Here is a 19,572-nt window from a genome sequence, read left to right on the forward strand (position 1 = left end):
ACGAAGGCAGCTGCAAAGCTGGACTTAATAAATTATCAAAAATTGAAGTAATTTACAAGTTTGCAAAACGTGTGTATCCCGAGCAGTAATTGACAGTGGATTAGTTGTGCGCCTTTTGGCGTCATCTGGTCCAACACCATGTGAGACTAGGCTCTAAGAAAAGCTGTCTCGGGTGTGGACCAATCAATTTCAAGGACAGTGCATACATAATCAGAGTTGTGTTCTTTGTTTGCATTCCGAAGGCAGGTATTGTAGTCAATGCAAACATGACTCCTTGTAAAAAAGGTGTCAGTTTTGTTGCCAGATCAAAGGGTAAAAAAACAATTATCATATTTTGCTACTGGCAAAGGAGGTTCCAATGGTGGGATCAAAATAACAATTAAGGAGAACAAGAGAGCAGGGTATAGTGCCTTTGCAAGAAGAAAGTTCACTCGGTGCATACTGGCAACTGTGACATGTATTTGAATAATTAATAATGACAAATAAAATTTTACAAAAGCTGAAAAGTATGCAAAAAAAGTGAAAAGATGCACGAATGGACTTACACCGAGACAGGAAAAGGAACACACAGTCAAGGAACAAACAAATCGGTAACATCTTATTGACCCTTAAAAAAGTAAATGTGCTTGGAAAGGACACACAGCTAGCCGGAAATGATGGCCGATGAACAAGGTTGGCGACAGAATGGCAGCCAAAGGGAAGAGCGTATCCAAACAGATGACCACTGCAAAGACAGAGCGATGAGGTCAGTGCATGTGCAGGAGTGAGACGAATGGTAGTGGCATTTGACTTTGCGGGAATGGCGATGGTGCAGACGCCTTCATCCAGCAGTTGATAGCTAGATAATGAGTTTTCAAACGTTTAATTTGGGTTGAAACACCGGAAATGAGTGGCCAATTTTTGTACATGAGACAATGTCACTGCAAGGTTTGTATCGGTTCAATTCTAGCAGATAGCAAGCTTTGGCATTTCCCTAAACAGATTACTCAAGCGCTGCAGGGATCAAAGCACAGACTAAAATGCAAATCATCCCGGTGGCAATAACGCCAACCTCTCGGCCAGTTGTTCTCAAGTCCAGCCGTTGCAACCCCGATTTAGTCCACCTTTTCACAATTACCAGTCTTTTCTAATCGTGCACAAATGATTACACTGCACACTGCATGGTCGGTAATCATGGTAAACTGTACTGTGGGGGGCTGCGACGACTGGAGTTGAGAAACACTCCGTAAGTCTATGTAGCCATCCGAAATTTCAGATGTGCAACTGTCAAATTTCCTGATGATTTCTGTTCATTGGCCAGAATGTGGAATATATGTCGGCACACCTGCGCACACTGCTGGGATTGCCATAATCAGGATTCGCTTCGCTGTCCTCCGCCATTAAGCAAAACCGAGATATTTGGAAACATCTCCAATGCTGAGCGAATGAGTTTAGATATGTTTCAGAATATTCTACACATTATTAACTCGTTACTTGAATGTCCAAACTTGTGAAAAGACATGCGGCTATGCATCATTTATACATTTATACATTTTCCGCGGAGCAGCGAGGCACGCTAATCGAGTCACATATGCGTGCCAGCGCGAGGCAAAGTCCTTGAGCCAAGTAAGCATCGTTATGCTGATAAAATCCCGGGACCCTTTGTGTGCACGGCTCACAAATATGTATAAGCCTGTGGCAGAAATGCATCCCAATATTTTGAGAAAACTTAAAATACACACAAGATAGACAATTTACAAGTGATTGCATGTACAGCCAAACTGCCGTAACAGTAATACGAGAGTCTGAACGCCAAGTCATTTGTAATGCCATAATCTTAGTGTAGAATGTGCACTCTTGTGAGTCGAATGAATAAAAGAGCAAAGAGTGGGTAGAATTTCAGGAATAATTAAAATGACAAGCATTTTGCCCTCCAATGTACTCCCTTTGAATAACATAATTAATAACTAACCCTGCTCTCAGTCAGGTTAATATTTAGGCTGTCACACAGTGACATGAGGACAAGTATTGAGCATAATGATGTTTGCAAGCGAGACTGGTGACAATTGCTCACAGGAGTGGCATTTTTGTTTGGTTTATTATGTTATGCTACCGTTCATCAAGCCAGCCGCCCAACAGCTGAAGTGTATAATCTCATTGAATGGTGCTTATACAATTGGAAATGACAGCCTTCTGCTCGAGACATTTGTGGAGTAAATAAATTATGAAAATCATATAAATAAAATCGAACAGTGTTTCAACATTGGTTAAAGGTTGTAGATGGGCAAAAGAAATCAGGAAAATAGAGTTACATTAAACCTTTAAAACCTATATACAGCCTTTAATCAGGAAGGACATTTGTACACGTAAAGATTTTACATCAAAAATAGTTGCTGTTAATTTGTGTAAAAGCCTCTGCATAGCTATAACCAATCTTATTACTATTTTCTCAGAACCATTTTGCACAATACGATTTGGATTTAAGCAGCATCTAAATGCAACCGCGTCTCATGATACCGTGAAGAGATAGCGTGCATATTTATTTTATGAAGGCAGTCAGTCATAAATCGAGAAGAGAAAAGTTATTGAGGTTCGACCAAAAAGGGGGCGAGGAGTCGGTTGCACAGACTGGGGGGAAGAGTTTCAGACAATTGGGCCAGCAGAGCAGAACGAGTCAACTCACATTGAGCAAAGGTTGACTGGGGTTCTCAACAGAAAGTCTGCTAAAGTAGAGAATGCGAGGGAGTGGAGCAGTGAGAGACGGGAGATGTAGGAAAAGGGGTGAACCCAAAGAGGATATGAAAGTCTGAGTGCAATCTTTAAATTGATTAAAGATCGGATTGTGGGCCAGTAATTTTTTTTTATGGAGTATTGGGCTCATGTGGTCACATTTGAGGGTAAAAAGTCTGATCATGGTGTTTCAGATCATCTGCAGTTTGATGATGTAATAAGAGATTTGGGGAAGCCATAGGAAAGAACAGCAATAGTCTAGTCGGGATGTGATGAAGGCACGGCTGAGGTAAGGAAATGGGGGATCCAGACAGTGTTGCACAGGTAAAGAGGTTCTGTAAAGTGTAGATGTGGAAAAAGAACCACAGCTCGGCATAAATGACAACTCCGAGGTTTCGTACTCTTGGCCAATGTCAGTATTTAAAAGGTGCACAATCAATCTGGAGACATGACCGAGTGTGATTTTTCTCCCCGATTAGGTGTAGCTCAGTTTTGACAAACGTCCAAAACCTCTGTCTGTAATGTACAATGTACAACGTACATTACAATGCAGATTACAGAATAAATGTATAATCAACAATGTATCCAATGACAGAAATAGAATATTTAAATTAATCTAGGAAGATAATAAAAACTTGAATGGATAGCTTATTTAAATAATTGTGAAGCAATCGCTACTTGTGTTAACCAGTATACCGTGAGGGAAAAAAGTATTTGATCCCCTGCTGATTTTGTACGTTTGCCCACTGACGAAAAAATGATCAGTATACAATTTTAATGGTAGGTTTATTTGAACAGTGAGAGAGAATGACAAAAAATCCGGAAAAACGCATGTCAAAAATGTTATAAATTGATCTGCATTTTAATGAGGGAAATAAGTATTTGACCCCCTCTCAATCAGAAAGATTTCTGGCTCCCAGGTGTCTTTTATACAGGTAACAAGCTGAGATTAGGAGCACTCCCTTTAAGAGTGTGCTCCTAATCTCAGCTCGTTACCTGTATAAAAGACACCTGTCCATAGAAGCAATCAATCAATCAGATTCCAAACTCTCCACCATGGCCAAGACCAAAGAGCTCTCCAAGGATGTCAGGGACAAGATTGTAGACCTACACAAGGCTGGAATGGGCTACAAGACCATTGCCAAGCAGCTTGGTGAGAAGGTGACAACAGTTGGTGCGATTATTCGCAAATGGAAGAAACACAAAATAACTGTCAATCTCCCTCGGCCTGGGGCTCCATGCAAGATCTCACCTCGTGGAGTTGCAATGATCATGAGAACGGTGAGGAATCAGCCCAGAACTACACAGGAGGATCTTGTCAATGATCTCAAGGCAGCTGGGACCATAGTCACCAAGAAAACAATTGGTAACACACTACGCCGTGAAGGACTGGAATCCTGCAGCGCTCGCAAGGTCCCCCTGCTCAAAAAAGCACATATACATGCCCGTCTGAAGTTTGCCAATGAACATCTGAATGATTCAGAGGACAACTGGGTGAAAGTTTTGTGGTCAGATGAGACCAAAATGGAGCTCTTTGGCATCAACTCAACTCGCCGTGTTTGGAGGAGGAGGAATGCTGCCTATGACCCCAAGAACACCATCCCCACCGTCAAACATGGAGGTCTCCAGACCTTAATCCCATAGAAAATCTGTGAAGGGAGCTGAAGGTTCGAGTTGCCAAACGTCAGCCTCGAAACCTTAATGACTTGGAAAATATCTGCAAAGAGGAGTGGGACAAAATCCCTCCTGAGATGTGTGCAAACCTGGTGGCCAACTACAAGAAACATCTGACCTCTGTGATTGCCAACAAGGGTTTTGCCACCAAGTACTAAGCCATGTTTTGCAGAGGGGTCAAATACTTATTTCCCTCATTAAAATGCAAATCAATTTATAACATTTTGACATGCGTTTTTCTGGATTTTTGTTGTTGTTATTCTGTCCTCACTGTTCAAATAACCCTATCATTAAAATTATAGACTGATCATTTCTTTGTCAGTGGGCAAACGTACAAAATCAGCAGGGGATCAAATTATTTTTCCCTCACTGTATATATGGGTTTACCTAACAGGTTAACATATATACTTGTGTGTGATTAACATATATGTCCTCGTGTTTACGAGTCAATAGATGGTTACACTCTGGTCCAAACCAATCTTAATATATTCCATAACTCCCTACTGCCTCTGCCTCACTGCACTGTCCCCCATGCCCTATTAGGAACTAAACCAACCAGCCTTGATACCCCTCATTGCCCTGTATTGCAGCAGTGGTGGCTGGTTGGATGGCCCCAAATGGGTTAGAGCGGAGAGAAAATATGGTCTTGTTGAGCTGAATCAAGCCATAAAAAGAGATTTTTCCTCTGATGCGTGGTCTAATGAGGGTGTTAGAGCAAGATCAGCGAAACTCCCACTACATTTCAGCCAAATCTCTAACCTTGACACGTTATACATTCTTTCACAATTCCCAATTGAGAATGTGTTCCTGTGGTAGCTGGACATTTCCATTTTGTCAAATATCTTTGGCAAATACCCTCTCTTTATTTAAATTATGCAGGGAAACGTTTTCTAAAATAAAACATCACTGTACAAAAAATAATGTCAGCATAATATACAATTCAAGAGAACAAGAAACAATGAGGGGTCACCTTTTATTACATCCAGTTGGAGAGTCGTGTTAAAACATGCGACAAATTAACTGGTACAAAACAATCGGAAAGTTCAGTTTGTTCAAACTATTTCAGGGTCACACTGCAACATGGTGCAGTACCATTATGTTGAGAACATGACAAATTTAAATCATTATGCAGCATTGTTAACCATATTAGCATGAGCAGTATGGGGAAATTACTGCGAAAATAAAATTGGATGTACTATTGTTTAAACAGCATATAAACAATTCAAAGTAATAATTAAAAACAACAAATCACGCATATGTGTTACCGTTACGTGTTAATGTTAGATAGTGGTTTAGAGGAGTTGTGTAATGTTTTAACCTTTAAGCATACCGATTGTGATATGGATGCAGAGCCCTGTAGAGATATAAAATGTCCTCTTACGCAACACTGCTGCATGGCTCACAAATCGCGTTGCTGCACTAAAATTGCCAAGTTGCAATGAATGCATTTAAATTGTCACTGCAATATATTCCAGCGATCAATCAAAGGGACATGCAGAATTAAGGAAACTACTTTGCCTAATCCAATCAATTCCATCCCTCGGATCTACACCCACAATTTACAATCCAATCAAATCTCTCTCTGCAGAGATCGATCGCCAGCAATTGGGTCCTCGCGTCAGAACCTTTGGCGGCAACGCGACCCCAGCCCCCGATGCCATCGCGGTCACGGGCAGGGATTCCGCAGCGAAATGGAGCCGTTGTATTTTTAGGCGGCATCTGTCTATGTTCAAGCCTGGGCAGGCTCTAAACAAGGCCATAGCAACCACGCGGACACAGTCGTCCTGTGGCCTAAACATAGCGTCCGACAGCGCTAAGTTTTACAAACTTAGTCTGCTACGTAGCACCAAGTGACTGCTTAGCCTAAACGTGGACAGCTGCAATCTGACCAACTGCAGGGAAACAATAAATAGGCACAAGTGACACACACAAAAAAATCCCTCGGTCCCAAAATGAAATAATTGTATAAATGGAAAATAATCTACTTTAAGTAACTTACTCATATGTAGGGAATGATAACGAGGTTGTTTTTTGTTATCCGTAACCTTTTTATGGTCTCATTAGTGGAGGAATATTAATAACATTTGGCATACACAATTGGCAGAAATATACTTAGCACTGTTTGAACTGAGCCATGCTGCCAATGTAAGGTAGAAATCTGTTCAAAAAAATTCACTACAATCCAAGCCATATTGGCTTGTTGATAAGCATTAGAAAGCAGAAGACAATGGTGTATGCCATTTTACGAACTACTCTAAATATCCACGAGCACATAACGGTTGATAGGTGGGTCAAAAACTATTTTTTTCTGGAGGTGATGCCAATGCAAAAGCACATGATAAAACAGTGGTAATTTTTAATGATGAAAACATAACAGCCTTATATTTAGACCCCAGAATGGTGTCTATGAACAAACACATCTCAAATACGTGCAGGGTTAACAGTAAATGTTCTGTACATACGTACGCACTGTATGAGTTACATACACAAATACAATTATATAATATGGCATGCTGTTAGGTTAGTGATCTTGCTAATCCTGAAATCCCTTGGGCATGAAGGGTGGCCAAAAAATAAAGTGGGCCCCATGCCAAGTTACAGTCCTCTGTCACTCTGCACACCAGTACAGCACACCAGATGGTATTAATAGGACTGACCCAGAAAGTATTCAGCCTATTTACTGGCTTGGCCTCTCATAGATGCCTCAAATTACTGCTTCACACATCCCTCACTGTGCTTCTTAAGCCTATTACTAACTATGGCACATGTTTTGAGATAACAAAAATAAATAAAGTGCAAGGTCTGCTTACCATCACTGCTCTTGAAATGCCAAGTGTTGAATATATTTAAAAAATAAACCCCAAGTGTTTGGGAAAAGCATTCATTTTTGGACCCGTACAGCACAAACATATTTCATTACCTCATTCTTGGATTCATTAATGTTAAAGCAGCAAACTATTAAATTCTCAGAAAAAAAAGAAAATTAAATTTGCTTTAAGGCTGGCTTTCAGAATTGAGCAAATATTAAATTAGAAAAAATAATATTTATCTCCACTTTCATCTTCCACCCCATCCAACTTAATCCATCATCTTCACTTTCTAGACAGAAAGCCTTCAACTTTCAATCGCCTTCAGAGTAGGTATTGGTGTCAGCTAAATTATGTGGCTGCACATCTAGATTTGAAAGCTTATTGAAAAGAATATGAAATACGAGCACTGCATATTTATACCAAGACCTTAATGAATTGTTAAAATCTCGCACACTTGCCTTACAAATTAGTGTTGCCTAGCATGCAAGTTCTCATCCTCTAAACTTTAAGAAAAATAGCATAATGTCGTGTACGCGTACAAACAATGTTAGGTGCTGCAAATGCGAATTTCTTATAAAGTGACCTTACCTTAAAATTATCGGAAAGAAAATCAAACAGCTTCACGAAATCAAATATAGTAAACATAGCCAATGTAAACAGAGCCTGTATTGTTATTTTACCAAATTCCAGATACGCAGTACCAAGGGCAAATTGATTCTCCTGGACCTAATTATTTTACCAAAATACGACAAAGTTAAATCCATGGGGAACAAAAGACAGCGGTCAAAATATAAAATTAAATATACATACTGTCGGAATTTGCTGATGTATAAGGAGTAACCAATTATCAGAATACTGGATGCAGGAGCTCAACGTAAGTGGCAAGGGGCTAGATATGGAGAAACTTTTAGAGTAATAGGTGTTGCCAATGTGAGAAAGATGGACGTTTGAGTTAAAAATCACAAGACAAAGGGCCAGGAGATTAAATCAGTTGGCAGGTCAATGGACTTGTAGCAGTGAGGAAAGAAAATGAAAGGGAGTTTGGATAGATAATCAAGATGGAAGTTGAAAATTGAAATCCACAATAATTATGTCGAGGCCAAAATGAAGGAAAGGTGGGAAAACCCAAATTTGAAGGTGGTATGAGGTTGGAACGTGGTAGTAAAGGGAAGTAGATGTAACAAAGAAGTGAAATCAGATTCAGAGATGCCTGCAAGACCATACTCTGGCCGGAAAAGAGAGCATGCTCTCATTGCAGTGGTAGCCAGAAGGGTTGAGTTCAGAGGAAGCATGCCAAACCTCTGTGACAAGAGGATGTGTGTTTTACTCTGGCAACAAAATAAATAATGAAAATAAACTTTGGATTGAGCAGGCAGAAATTGAATAGGACAAAGCTTACATTGTAGGCAGGTGGATGTGCCTGTGTGGATGGATTCATTATGCAGGTTTTACAGCCATTACGAGAGTATGTCCTCTCTTGGATGTGATATAAACCGAGGAAAGTAAAACTTACAAATTTTATGTTAATAAACCAGTCATTATTTCTTCCCCAACCACCAATATTGAAAACTTAATCAGCATTGCTAACAAAACATGGTGTTATACTACACTGCTGGGATGAATATAAAAATCACTGTGGAATGAAGATAATTTTGTCAAGAATTGGCAGGTAAATGCTGGTATTGTTTAGCCCTGATAATATAATTCATTCACTGATCATGTTTGTGCCAATTACAATATTATCTTGTGAACATTTAGGCTAGAGCAACCTTCCAAGTGCCAACAAGAGGTTTCTTCAGGAGGAAAAAAACAAGCAATGGAGAATATTTTTTTCAGACTTCAATAATTTTCTGCACATGACACCCACACACAATTACTTACTGTCGATAGTTACATCACTGGGTATTTCAACGTCCATCTATGACAAATTGCGCAATGCGATAAAGCCCAGCTGACCTAATGCACAGATGTTGGATTTTACTCCTTGACTTCTCACATCTGCCACTTTTGGATAAAAGCACTAATGCCTTGCTTAATTGCATATATACAGTATTCTCTGGTTTATACGATTCTCCGGAAAGTAAGACACACCACAAACCTTTTCTTAAGGTGTTTTTTTTGATCGGGAGAATATGGATACTATGGAAAGACATTTTCTAGAAGATGATTATGAATATGCTACTTTAAAAAGGGGAGACGTCTTTTGGAAGATTATTCTTAACGGCTCCTATGTTCTTGTCATCTGGCTGGTAATATATTCCTAAACAGACCCATTATGAGACAAATGATTTTGAACTAGCTTAAAACATGACTTCTGCAAGACAATGTATTATCTGGTTTAAACTGAGGGAAAAAAGTGTGCCTTATAATCTGGAGATCATGGTATGTGTGTGTGTACACACAGAGAAAGGAGTTGTGGAATTACGAACATTTGATTTTACTGACCACATGCGGCATCGCGCGCACTGCCACGAGAATATTAATCATATTAATAAATTTAGAAACCCGAGGAGGATCATCTGTGGTGTCCCATCTCCAGCTACCACCATCTCGGTTGAACACAATTCGCATGCGCGCTTCCACGTGCACGTGCTTCGAGGGCATTCTTGGAATTAGGAAGAATTTTGATCAGGCACAAAACAAAGACGCGTTGGACAAACCAGACAGCATATTCGTTCAACGCAACAGAGCAGGAAAGTTACATAGCACGGACATGACGGAAACAAAATATTCTTATCCTCTTAATGCATATCGAACTGTTCACGTACAATGTTTATGCTAATTATATGCCATTCTTACAATTAGGCTATGAAATTAAGGGTCAGACAGAACAAACAAGACACTGAATTGCAAACTAGAGCAGAGACAGACAATACAAACAAGACGGCATGACCAAGACAAAATAATTGATTCTTTAATCTAATTGTGATCCTAAATTGAGATAAACATCGCTGAGGGGTGGGGGGTAGAACGATTCTATCATTAAAAATATGGGTTTGAACTCTACAGATCATATTTTCATTTTGCATTTTCTAAACTGGACCCAACATTTGGACATTGCCTCCACACGGCTGAATTGGTAGTGCTCTTTGAAATGCTATTTTTAAAATCCATTTGACTACAACAGTGTGGAGAAAGTGACTTGCCACAGTTTTAACTTGTGCAAAATTAAAATCTGCAAAGCATAGCCTAATGTATAGGAAGCAATGTGGATCAATGTGAAGTGACAATTAACTCCAACAACAGAAATGCTCTTCCGTAGCAAAGCGACAAACTTTGCTTAGGCCAATTAAAGGTGGTAATGGCCATGCAAATTTTCTGGCATATGACATTTTACATATAAACTTTTTTATGACAGACTTTAATTGGGAACACCCACTCATGTTTTTTTCCCTCTGCACTGATAAGTCATATAGGACTGATGTTCAAGCCAGCAACTGCGCAAGTAATGAGAATTAAATTAAATAACACTATATTTTTTGTTCTTTCGGTGAAGTCACGTAGAAGGGAAGTAATAAAATAATAAAAATAAAACAATACAATTCTCACGACGTTACGATTGCAACACAAGCAATCATCATCACACCTGATGATGATTGCTTGTGTTGATGATTGCTTGTGTTGCAATCGAAACGTCGTGAGAAATGTATAAATTTATTTTTATTATTTCCCTTCTACGTGACTTTACCGAAAGAACCAAGAATATGAATCCCTGCAGTCACAAAAGCTTTAAATCGAAACACTATTTATTTGCCTAAAAATGTGCTGAAATTATATCGCAGTATCTGTACGTGTGACACACACGAGATACAAAGCATCGCACGATCTCAGGCAAGGCAAGTTAAAAAAAATTCCACGTACATTTGCTTTGCTCCGCATTTTAACAATGCAAAACATTCAACGCTTGTTTCTTTTATGGTGCACTTTAACTGTGAAATCAAGTGGTTATTTTTTCATCACAAAAAAATGCATACAATCAAACTAAGAGGCAATGGCTAAAAGAAAAAAATAGGTATGGCGAGAACATTTTTTGATACAGATGTAAAACATAAACACAATGTAGGCAATGCCTATCCACATCCCAGTGGAGAGGTTATGGGGTGTGGTGCACAATTTCACAAACGTTTCCACATCCTGTGAACCGGTTAACAATCCAATACCGCAGGCTGCTGCTGTTACTGTTGTTGCTGCTTCTCCTCCTGGCATCGTGCTCTCCTAACATAAACGGACTTAACAATGCAATTTGGGTTGGGGCGTGAATCGGGATGGGTGGGAGCAGGGGTGTTTGGCAACACAAATATACTGCCCCTCAGTTTAACACGTAGGCTTTCGCGACCAATATTATTCATAATAAAGGTTTTTTGGGTTAGATCGCGTTATTTATAAATGTGTTGTAACCCTCCACCACCCGACACGGCCAATCAGCAAAAAAGTGTCACGTTGACAAAAGACAAATAGTTCACTACTTTAGCCCACCGGTGTGTTGAAGAGTGAATCCACAACATTTACAGTTTGAGTACGACGTTTCGCTGGTAATTCATACTGCCCCTGTTTTTTTTTTCCATAAGTATGTCGTCTTTGCTTCTGTTTCACCAAGGTGACGTATCATAAAGATGTAGGCGTGGCGACAGTGAACCGAGTTTTAATTACTATTTGGCAACAAAAACTAAAGCTTGTGGTTTTTTTTGTAATAGTTGGCAAACAATATGAAGCAAGCATATATGGACAATCATAATAACTTGACCTTTTATAACGTTTTTCAACTTTATTTTGTATAAACTACTGTCTTTATGACAAAAGTAATGTTTACGTTGGTTGGTACCCACACTGGGAAATGAACTCAGAGATCAGTTCAATTCCCAGCCACTGCAAACATCAACAACGAGCCATACCTTAGCTGGCTCGGCACGCTTTCACCAACCCACACTGACCAACAGTCAATGATGACGAAACAACCCCTATGGCTGCCCTGGTGGGGAGGTCTTCATCCAGCATTGGACGATAACAGACCTGTAAGCAATTGTAGTCAAGTAATGATTCATCTCCCCTGGGTGACTCTTACAATCAGATGTCATGGTATAATTCAAAAACCGATTTTCCTTTTCCCCCACTGTATCACTCAGTGTATTCTGTAGATTGTTTATTTTTTTCTGTTGCCATTAAAACAAATTCTGCGTACATTTAAAAAAATACATTCTTGCATGCATGAATCTTAAGAATGTTTGAATAAAAGATGTATCGCATCGTTAAGGCCTTATTATTAGCATTTGCTTTCTAAACATTGATGTTCATTGTAAAATAAATGTGTTTTATATTCTTACCTTCTGTGCGATACAATGAGATGGACTGCATGTTTTACACAGGTCATGGGCAATTCGAATTCATGAGAATGAGGTCGGAGTGTATTTTCCATAACCCCAATCAACACGACAGCTTCAGGGCAAACGTAATCTTGCTAAAGAGTTGTGACAAAAGCAGTAAGGCGATGCTCGTCCAAGGCATGAGTGGAATATATTCACATTTCCAAATGCGAGCCTGGATTGAAAAAAAGGGTTGCAAATATTATTTGTTTAGCATTAACAATCGCGTGAAAAAAAACCTCAAAATAATAAGTTTTCCTGCGCATTTTGGAATTTCAAACAATAAAAAATTAAGTCCTGCACTGCTGCGCCTGTGTTGGAATGTACAACACCGTGACGAATGAGCCCTGCCGCCGGTGCCATGTCATATCTACTGTTGACCAATCACGTTCGATTGCGCAGTGCCATCTGCCAATTGGTGCCAAAGTTTATTAGAATTTGATTATCGGACTCCTCCACTTTTGGATTCAATAATCGATTCTGAATAAAATTATTCAAACATTTATAATCAACAATCCTAATTTGAACTGTTGTAGAATATGTGAAACACGCTTAGATACTTGTGTATTATTATAATGCTTGTTTACCCAGAAAAACCTCACCAAGCCTCATGACCATTTTAAAGGTCCTGCCAAGTTTTCACAGTGCGGGGGGGGGGGGGCAATGATTGCTATGGTTAATGCCAATTGAGTAATTCTCAAGTATACTCTTTTAAAATTTTGAAAACTGGAACCATGATGCTGGCGAACAATGGCCGACTCTTCCTAATGATGTTACGGGAATGTTAACGTTCACTGTAAAGTTGTATGACTGCAAGAACTTAGGACTCAGGTAAACTCTAACCCATGGAGAAATTTGAGTGACGCCATCCAGACTGCCACTCTGCGCCCAACCTTATGGAAGAGGTACGTGGATGACACTTTTGTCATCTGGCCACATGGCCGGCCTGCTCTAGACCAATTCTTCGACCACATCAATTCCATACACCCAGCCATCAGATTTACCATGGAAGTCGAAAAAGATGGCAAGCTACCTTTTTTGAATGTCCTAATAAAAAAGAGACCTGATGGTTCAATGAGCCACTCTGTCTACAGGAAAGCTACCCATACGGATGCTTATCTGAAACCGGATTGCCACCACCATCCATCACGGAAGAATTCTCTCATCAAGACTCTGCACCATAGAGCCCAATGCATATCCGACCAGGAACACATAGGCAGTGAACTCAAGCACGAACACCAATCTCTTAAGGCTAATGGTTACTCCGACTATACAATCCGCAAAGCTATCACTCAAACCATGAAGAAGGACCCTCTTGAGGAGCTTTTCAAAACCATCACTTTACCCTACATTGCGGGGATCACAAAAAAGATCTTCAAAATCTTGAATAAACACAAGATCCAGGTCCGTTTCAACAAATTACATAAAATCCGTGATCTGGTTCCGTCTGTAAAAGATGTGATTCAGGACATACAGTACCCTGGTGTCTACAAACTAAGTTGCCTCTGTGGTAGTAGTTACATTGGAGAAACCAAACGACATGTCTCGGACCGCATTCGTGAACACAAAGCAGACCTTAAACACGGTAGGAGCAACACCTCGGCCGTGGCAGATCACTGTTATAATTCAGTAGGCTCACATGACATTGACTTCTCCAAGACAGAGGTTATTTGCAAGCCATCAGGCTACCATGAGAGATTCGTTCATGAGGCTATCCACATATACAAACACAGAGACAATTTCAACCGAGAAGATGGATTCTGGCTTAGCAATCATTGGAAGGATTTGATAATCCATTTCGGGTCTTAATTGATCGTTCACGCTTACGGTGGCTTTCAGACAGCATACATTAATTTTTCGTCTCCCCCCTCCTCTTTTCCGAACATAGATGGACTCGTCCTTCCTTGAGTAATTTGCCAATAGAGCCAACACTATTTTTCCCTAGATGATTTCAACCTTGCACCTGAATCTGCTTCAGAACATCGTGCAAATAAGATGTTCTGTTTAAACGTCTCATCTCTCATACTTTAAAGTTGTTGTGCATAAAGCATTCCAACTGCACACATAAAACAACAGACAAAAGAAAACACATTGTACACCTCCAAGAATTAAAATCTGACAAGGCAAGAGAATTTTAAACTTTTGTTGAAGAAAGTCAATAAAACTGCTTCTGCAGATTTCTAATGCTTCTGTCAAGAGCTCAACATATTAAATAGCGCCAGTGCCCTTTATGACTGTGCCGACATGAATAGCAAGTTTGGTCCCTATCCGATTTAAAATGTCAAAGTTGCGCATGGGACACACGAACACACACACAGCTCATCAGTGTATTCCTTCTACATGGCGCCGAGGTAAAAATATCCTGACAATGCTTCCAAGAAAGCTTTGACAGTGTCACAGGCAGGGCACAGGCCAGAAATGCAATGCCACAGACATACATTATATTTAAAAATAAAATACATGCCAAAGGTCTGCAATTCTTTTGTTAAAAGCTGCAGGGGAGAGAAGATCAATCGTATTACAGAAAAAAATATTGTGAAATAAATGTTGTTTTAATTATCAAGGACTACCAAATTGGAAACCAATTTACATCTTCATTTTGTGGACAATAACAGAAGCTGCACAAGCTGTAAAAATAGAAGTGGAATTACGAGTGCTGACGTGAACATGTTTACACAAAATGCCTGATTTTACATGCAAAATTTTGGATCACCACCACAAGCAATGCCACATGCCTGGAGTAGACCCTGCTTGACAATGTGGGATATAATCGCTGGGCATTTTGGTAAAGGTTATCTGACGCTTCTTTGTTTTCTTGTTTCCCTAAGAATGAGTGAGGGCTGCATTTACAGTCGTGGCTATGTGAAATTTTACGCACCAATAATCACTTCCCAGACAGCATAATTAATATACATGTTGCGATTTGGCGTAAGGACTAATGAATGGAATTTTTTTAAGAACTTGACCTCAGGCAGTCAATTTTTTGTAAATTTTTAACTTTAAAGTGCAATTTAGGGTTGCACAGTGTTGACTTTGTCCTAAAAAAATGCTACCCTGATGCCAATTATCCATCAAAATTGTCAATGCCCTTGCTTATATCAAGTGGTGTGCAAAAGACACCATCATTTGTACACGATACTGGGAATGTTATATATTTTTTAACACGTTTGTACAAACCGATTGTTATTATATTGTACAAATAATACCATATTTTTCTATACTTCATTAAATAAATTATTATCTGTTCAATATATTTTTTGACAGGAGTTACAGATCCTGAGGGGCATGTTGACGATTGCCCTTGTGTACTAGGTAGACCTTAATTAGGTGCTCATTTGCACTACCTGCCTTATTATGCAAGAAACTTGTTAATTTAACGTTGGGTAATACCGTTTACAATTTTTTTCTGAAGTCTGCACACAAATATAATAATTTAATTATACGACACTTATCACGAGTGTCAATTTCATTGTAAATTTCTTGCTTAAAATTTCATGCAAAACGAATGCTCAATATGTCTTTCTGGTGAAACGAGTGTTGGGGGTGGTGCTCATTTACTGAAAATCTGTGAAAAAGAGCTTTACAGCTCATCGGATTCCTCAAGTATAAATACATATTATGATTCGGGGCTTAGTCCAGTCTCTCCACAGAATAATTGGAAAATTAACAATGGTATTATAAATGCATACTCTGCATATGATCAGGAAAGTGATGTTAAACTGTAAAGTATCAAATATTTCTTAACATTCCTTAAAAAAACATTCAAAATCTAGCATTAACTGCAATTCTTTTGAAAGGTCAAATTTGATGCAGTAAAGAGAGAACAGCAGAGAAAGGAAAAACATAGCTCTGCATACGCTCCTCTGCTCTGTCCTCTTGTAAAAAACATAAAATATTATTTATCCACCCTTTATTCTAACGTGGTTTAGCCCATGCTGCGCCCTGCTGGTAGTGCAGACGGGATAAAAAAGTTAGGATTTATGGAGGGTGGGGTACACGTCAGGTGGCAGGAGCAGGCACTCAATGCACGCCTCTAAAAGTATACTCTGTGGACGTTCCGTCACCCTTCAAGAATATATTAAATGTAAAGAATAATAAGACCTGTGGATGGTAGCATTGATTTAAAAGGAACATAATATGCCATGTAATTAATTAAGAGATTAAATGGAATTAATGTGTGCATTTAAATTGTTGAAAATGCATGGCAAACATTTACATAGATATTTAAACAATGTACATCAAAACGGTACAGTAGAATTGTAATTTAATAGGAAACAAATATTTTCAGCTGCCCATTTTGAAACATCGTGATTCAGTTGCATGTCAAGACATTTTTGGTGAAAATGCTTTTAATGAAGCATGGTTAAAGGGCCTGCAGACATATCAAAGATTCCAAGTCTTCAACATAATATTAATGTGGCATTTTGACATGACCGAGAATAAATGAAACTAAAAAATGGGAAACATTTGCTTGTGTCCATGTATATCCGTATGAAAATAAATTATAACATTTATATAAGAAAAAAGTATGCAATATCTGACTTGGGATTAATCTGGATCTGTTCATGTGATATTATTGTAACACTAGCTAGTTTGCCTGTCCAAGGACGGGTGTATATTGCAATAAATCTGAAATATTAAATAGAAAAATTGTTCAGCTCATGATTATTAATGAGGGGGGGTTGCCCCATGTGGAGTGACGTCACCCCCTCATGGTTACTCTTTGGTTCTTTCTGTAAAGTCACGTAGGTAGAAAAATAATAGATCACAACGTTTCGATGGCAACACAAGCAATCGTCATCAGGTGGGACAACCACAGGGAGGGGTGCGGCATGTGGAATGACGTCACCCGCTCATGATTATTGAGGGGGGGGGGGGGGGGGCCTCACGCGCGGGACACACACATTCTTGGCTCATTATATTGTTATGATCAAACTTTTGTAGTGACATCAGGGATGCCACTGTATGGTGCCGGCCCGGGAGGGCCGTGGCGTGCGATGTTCTTGCATTGTGGACAGCACTGGGTGGGTTGCTGTGTGATGCCGGCTTTGGCATAGCACGGTGTGCGATGCACCGTCATCACGTACACCCCGTAGATGGGTGTAGTACCAGCCCTAACGGGCCTTGGTGAGCGCTAGGATAGCATGGGCACCACGCGTGGCGTGTAGTGTGGGCTCCCACAAGGGGGACTGGGAGAGTGTCAGCCCAGGGACAGGGTTGCCCCGGGCCATGGCACTCTGGTTGAACACGTAGACGCGTGATCTGGAGTGTCCACAGAAAAGGCCCCAGGTGGGGGGACTAGGGGGTGATCACGTGTCCAGCGAGAGCTCTCGAGGGGGATCGAGGGGGAGCTAGAATGCTCGAGAAGGCGGGCGGGGCCGAGGGCAGAGCCGGCCCCGACCCGGGAGGATATAAGGTGGGTCCCTGAGAGGGACTGCGGTCGCTTTGTTCTACAAGCTGGAAGCTCTACGTCTACAAGCTGGAAGCTCTACATTCTACGAGGCATCAACACGTGGCAGGGGACCCGAGTGAGGGTCCGACCCTTCGTAGCTGTAACTCCTACGTATAGTGGAGTTAGCTGGGTGGTCACCACCCCAGACTGTATCTGGTAAAGGAGCAGTTACCCCTTTATATATATGTGTTACAATACATGTTGCCTCTGAAGAATAACGTCTGCAACTCAGTTGGACTCACTACACTTTTACTGGCATGACTACACTGTGTAACAAAAAAATTGTCCTGGGTACTAAGTATTATTTCCTAATTGCTTCTGTCTCAAAAGTACAGAAAACGGCAATTATTCTCCACAAACTTTGCTTTTGTGACCAGGACAATGATATTTTGAAATGTACCTATTTTCAATGAGAAAACGTGTGCATTTGTGTATTTCGTTCACGTAAAGTCCTGGTCTCAAAAGCAAAGTTTGTGGGGAATAATAGCAATTTTCAATACTTTTTAGGCATAAGCAATTAAAAAATAACATATCCTTGGGTCTTTCGGTAAAGTCACGTAGATAGGTTCAAAGAAAATAACAAAAAACTACGACGTTTCGATCGCAACACAAGAAGTCGTCTTCAGGAAAAGTTTGTTATTTTTTGTTATTTTCTATGAACCTATCTACGTGAATTTACCAAAAGACCCAAGGATATGAATTCCTGCAGTCACAAAAGCTTTAAGTCAATGTAAAAAAATAACACTTCGTACCCAGGAACAAAAATTGTGTTACATAGTGCTATCGGTTACAAAAATCTCGCACACGTGCAAAATATGTAACCAGAAATTCTAGTTTAAAAAAATCAGCAAGATATGCAGCACATACACGCCATGCCTGGGAGACAATTATTGGTTTGTTCATTATGTGTCTACTTGCCCGTTCATAGGGTGCATGTTCATTTGGTCAAGGTGTCCTGCAGGTCAGTGCCAAATGTCATGTACAAAGTGTCGAGACGTGAGCTTGTAATGTACTTCAAACATTATGCAGGGCGCAATGACTCACCGATGTTGGAGTGCTTGAGCAGACGGCAAATCCGAGCTTCCCTCTCCAGTTTTTGGTGATCTGTAATTAGAAAAAGTAAACAACCAAAACAAGAAATAAACTACAGTTATTTAGTGCAGTATTTTAACATTTGTAAGGAGTATACACCATGCATCATTTGCACTTTTTTTTACACAGTGGGCGCTGAAATTACAGAAGACTCTCGATGATCCGCATGCGGTTTATCCGATTTGAGGATTAACCGCACACCTGAGATTGACAAAAAATTAATTACTCATGGAATTTCCCTTAAGCCCAAATGAATAATCTAAAAACAGTAACAGTGTTATTCTTGGAATTATTTACTACAAGTGATGTGCTTAAACTGAACAAATATGTGCTCCAGTTAATCTGAAATCCACGTGATCGCCTCTACAGTACAGTAGTTGCATATATTTACAAGTGGGCGGAGTTTGAGTGATTTTTATTGGCGTGGCTCTGATGTACACTTAGTGGACGGAGTCTTCTGCGCAGGAGCAGGAAA

General features: G+C 39.9%; 1 protein-coding gene across 50 annotated transcripts in view; it reads right to left on the reverse strand.

The window, feature by feature from the left end:
- The window catches only part of LOC116940339 (calcium/calmodulin-dependent protein kinase type II delta chain), a 71,185-nt gene that overhangs the window by 31,396 nt on the left and 20,217 nt on the right, over positions 1-19,572 (reverse strand). For all 50 annotated transcript variants that reach the window (XM_076065728.1, XM_032950048.2, XM_076065732.1 and 47 more), the window contains exon 3: positions 19,050-19,109. In XM_076065728.1, coding sequence (XP_075921843.1) covers positions 19,050-19,109 — 60 coding nt within the window. The remainder of the gene's footprint in view (positions 1-19,049; positions 19,110-19,572) is intronic.

Source organism: Petromyzon marinus, chromosome 8 (assembly GCF_048934315.1).
Source record: "Petromyzon marinus isolate PM22_M1 ecotype Great Lakes invasive population chromosome 8, UKy_Petmar_22M1.pri1.0, whole genome shotgun sequence".
NCBI lineage: Eukaryota > Metazoa > Chordata > Hyperoartia > Petromyzontiformes > Petromyzontidae > Petromyzon > Petromyzon marinus.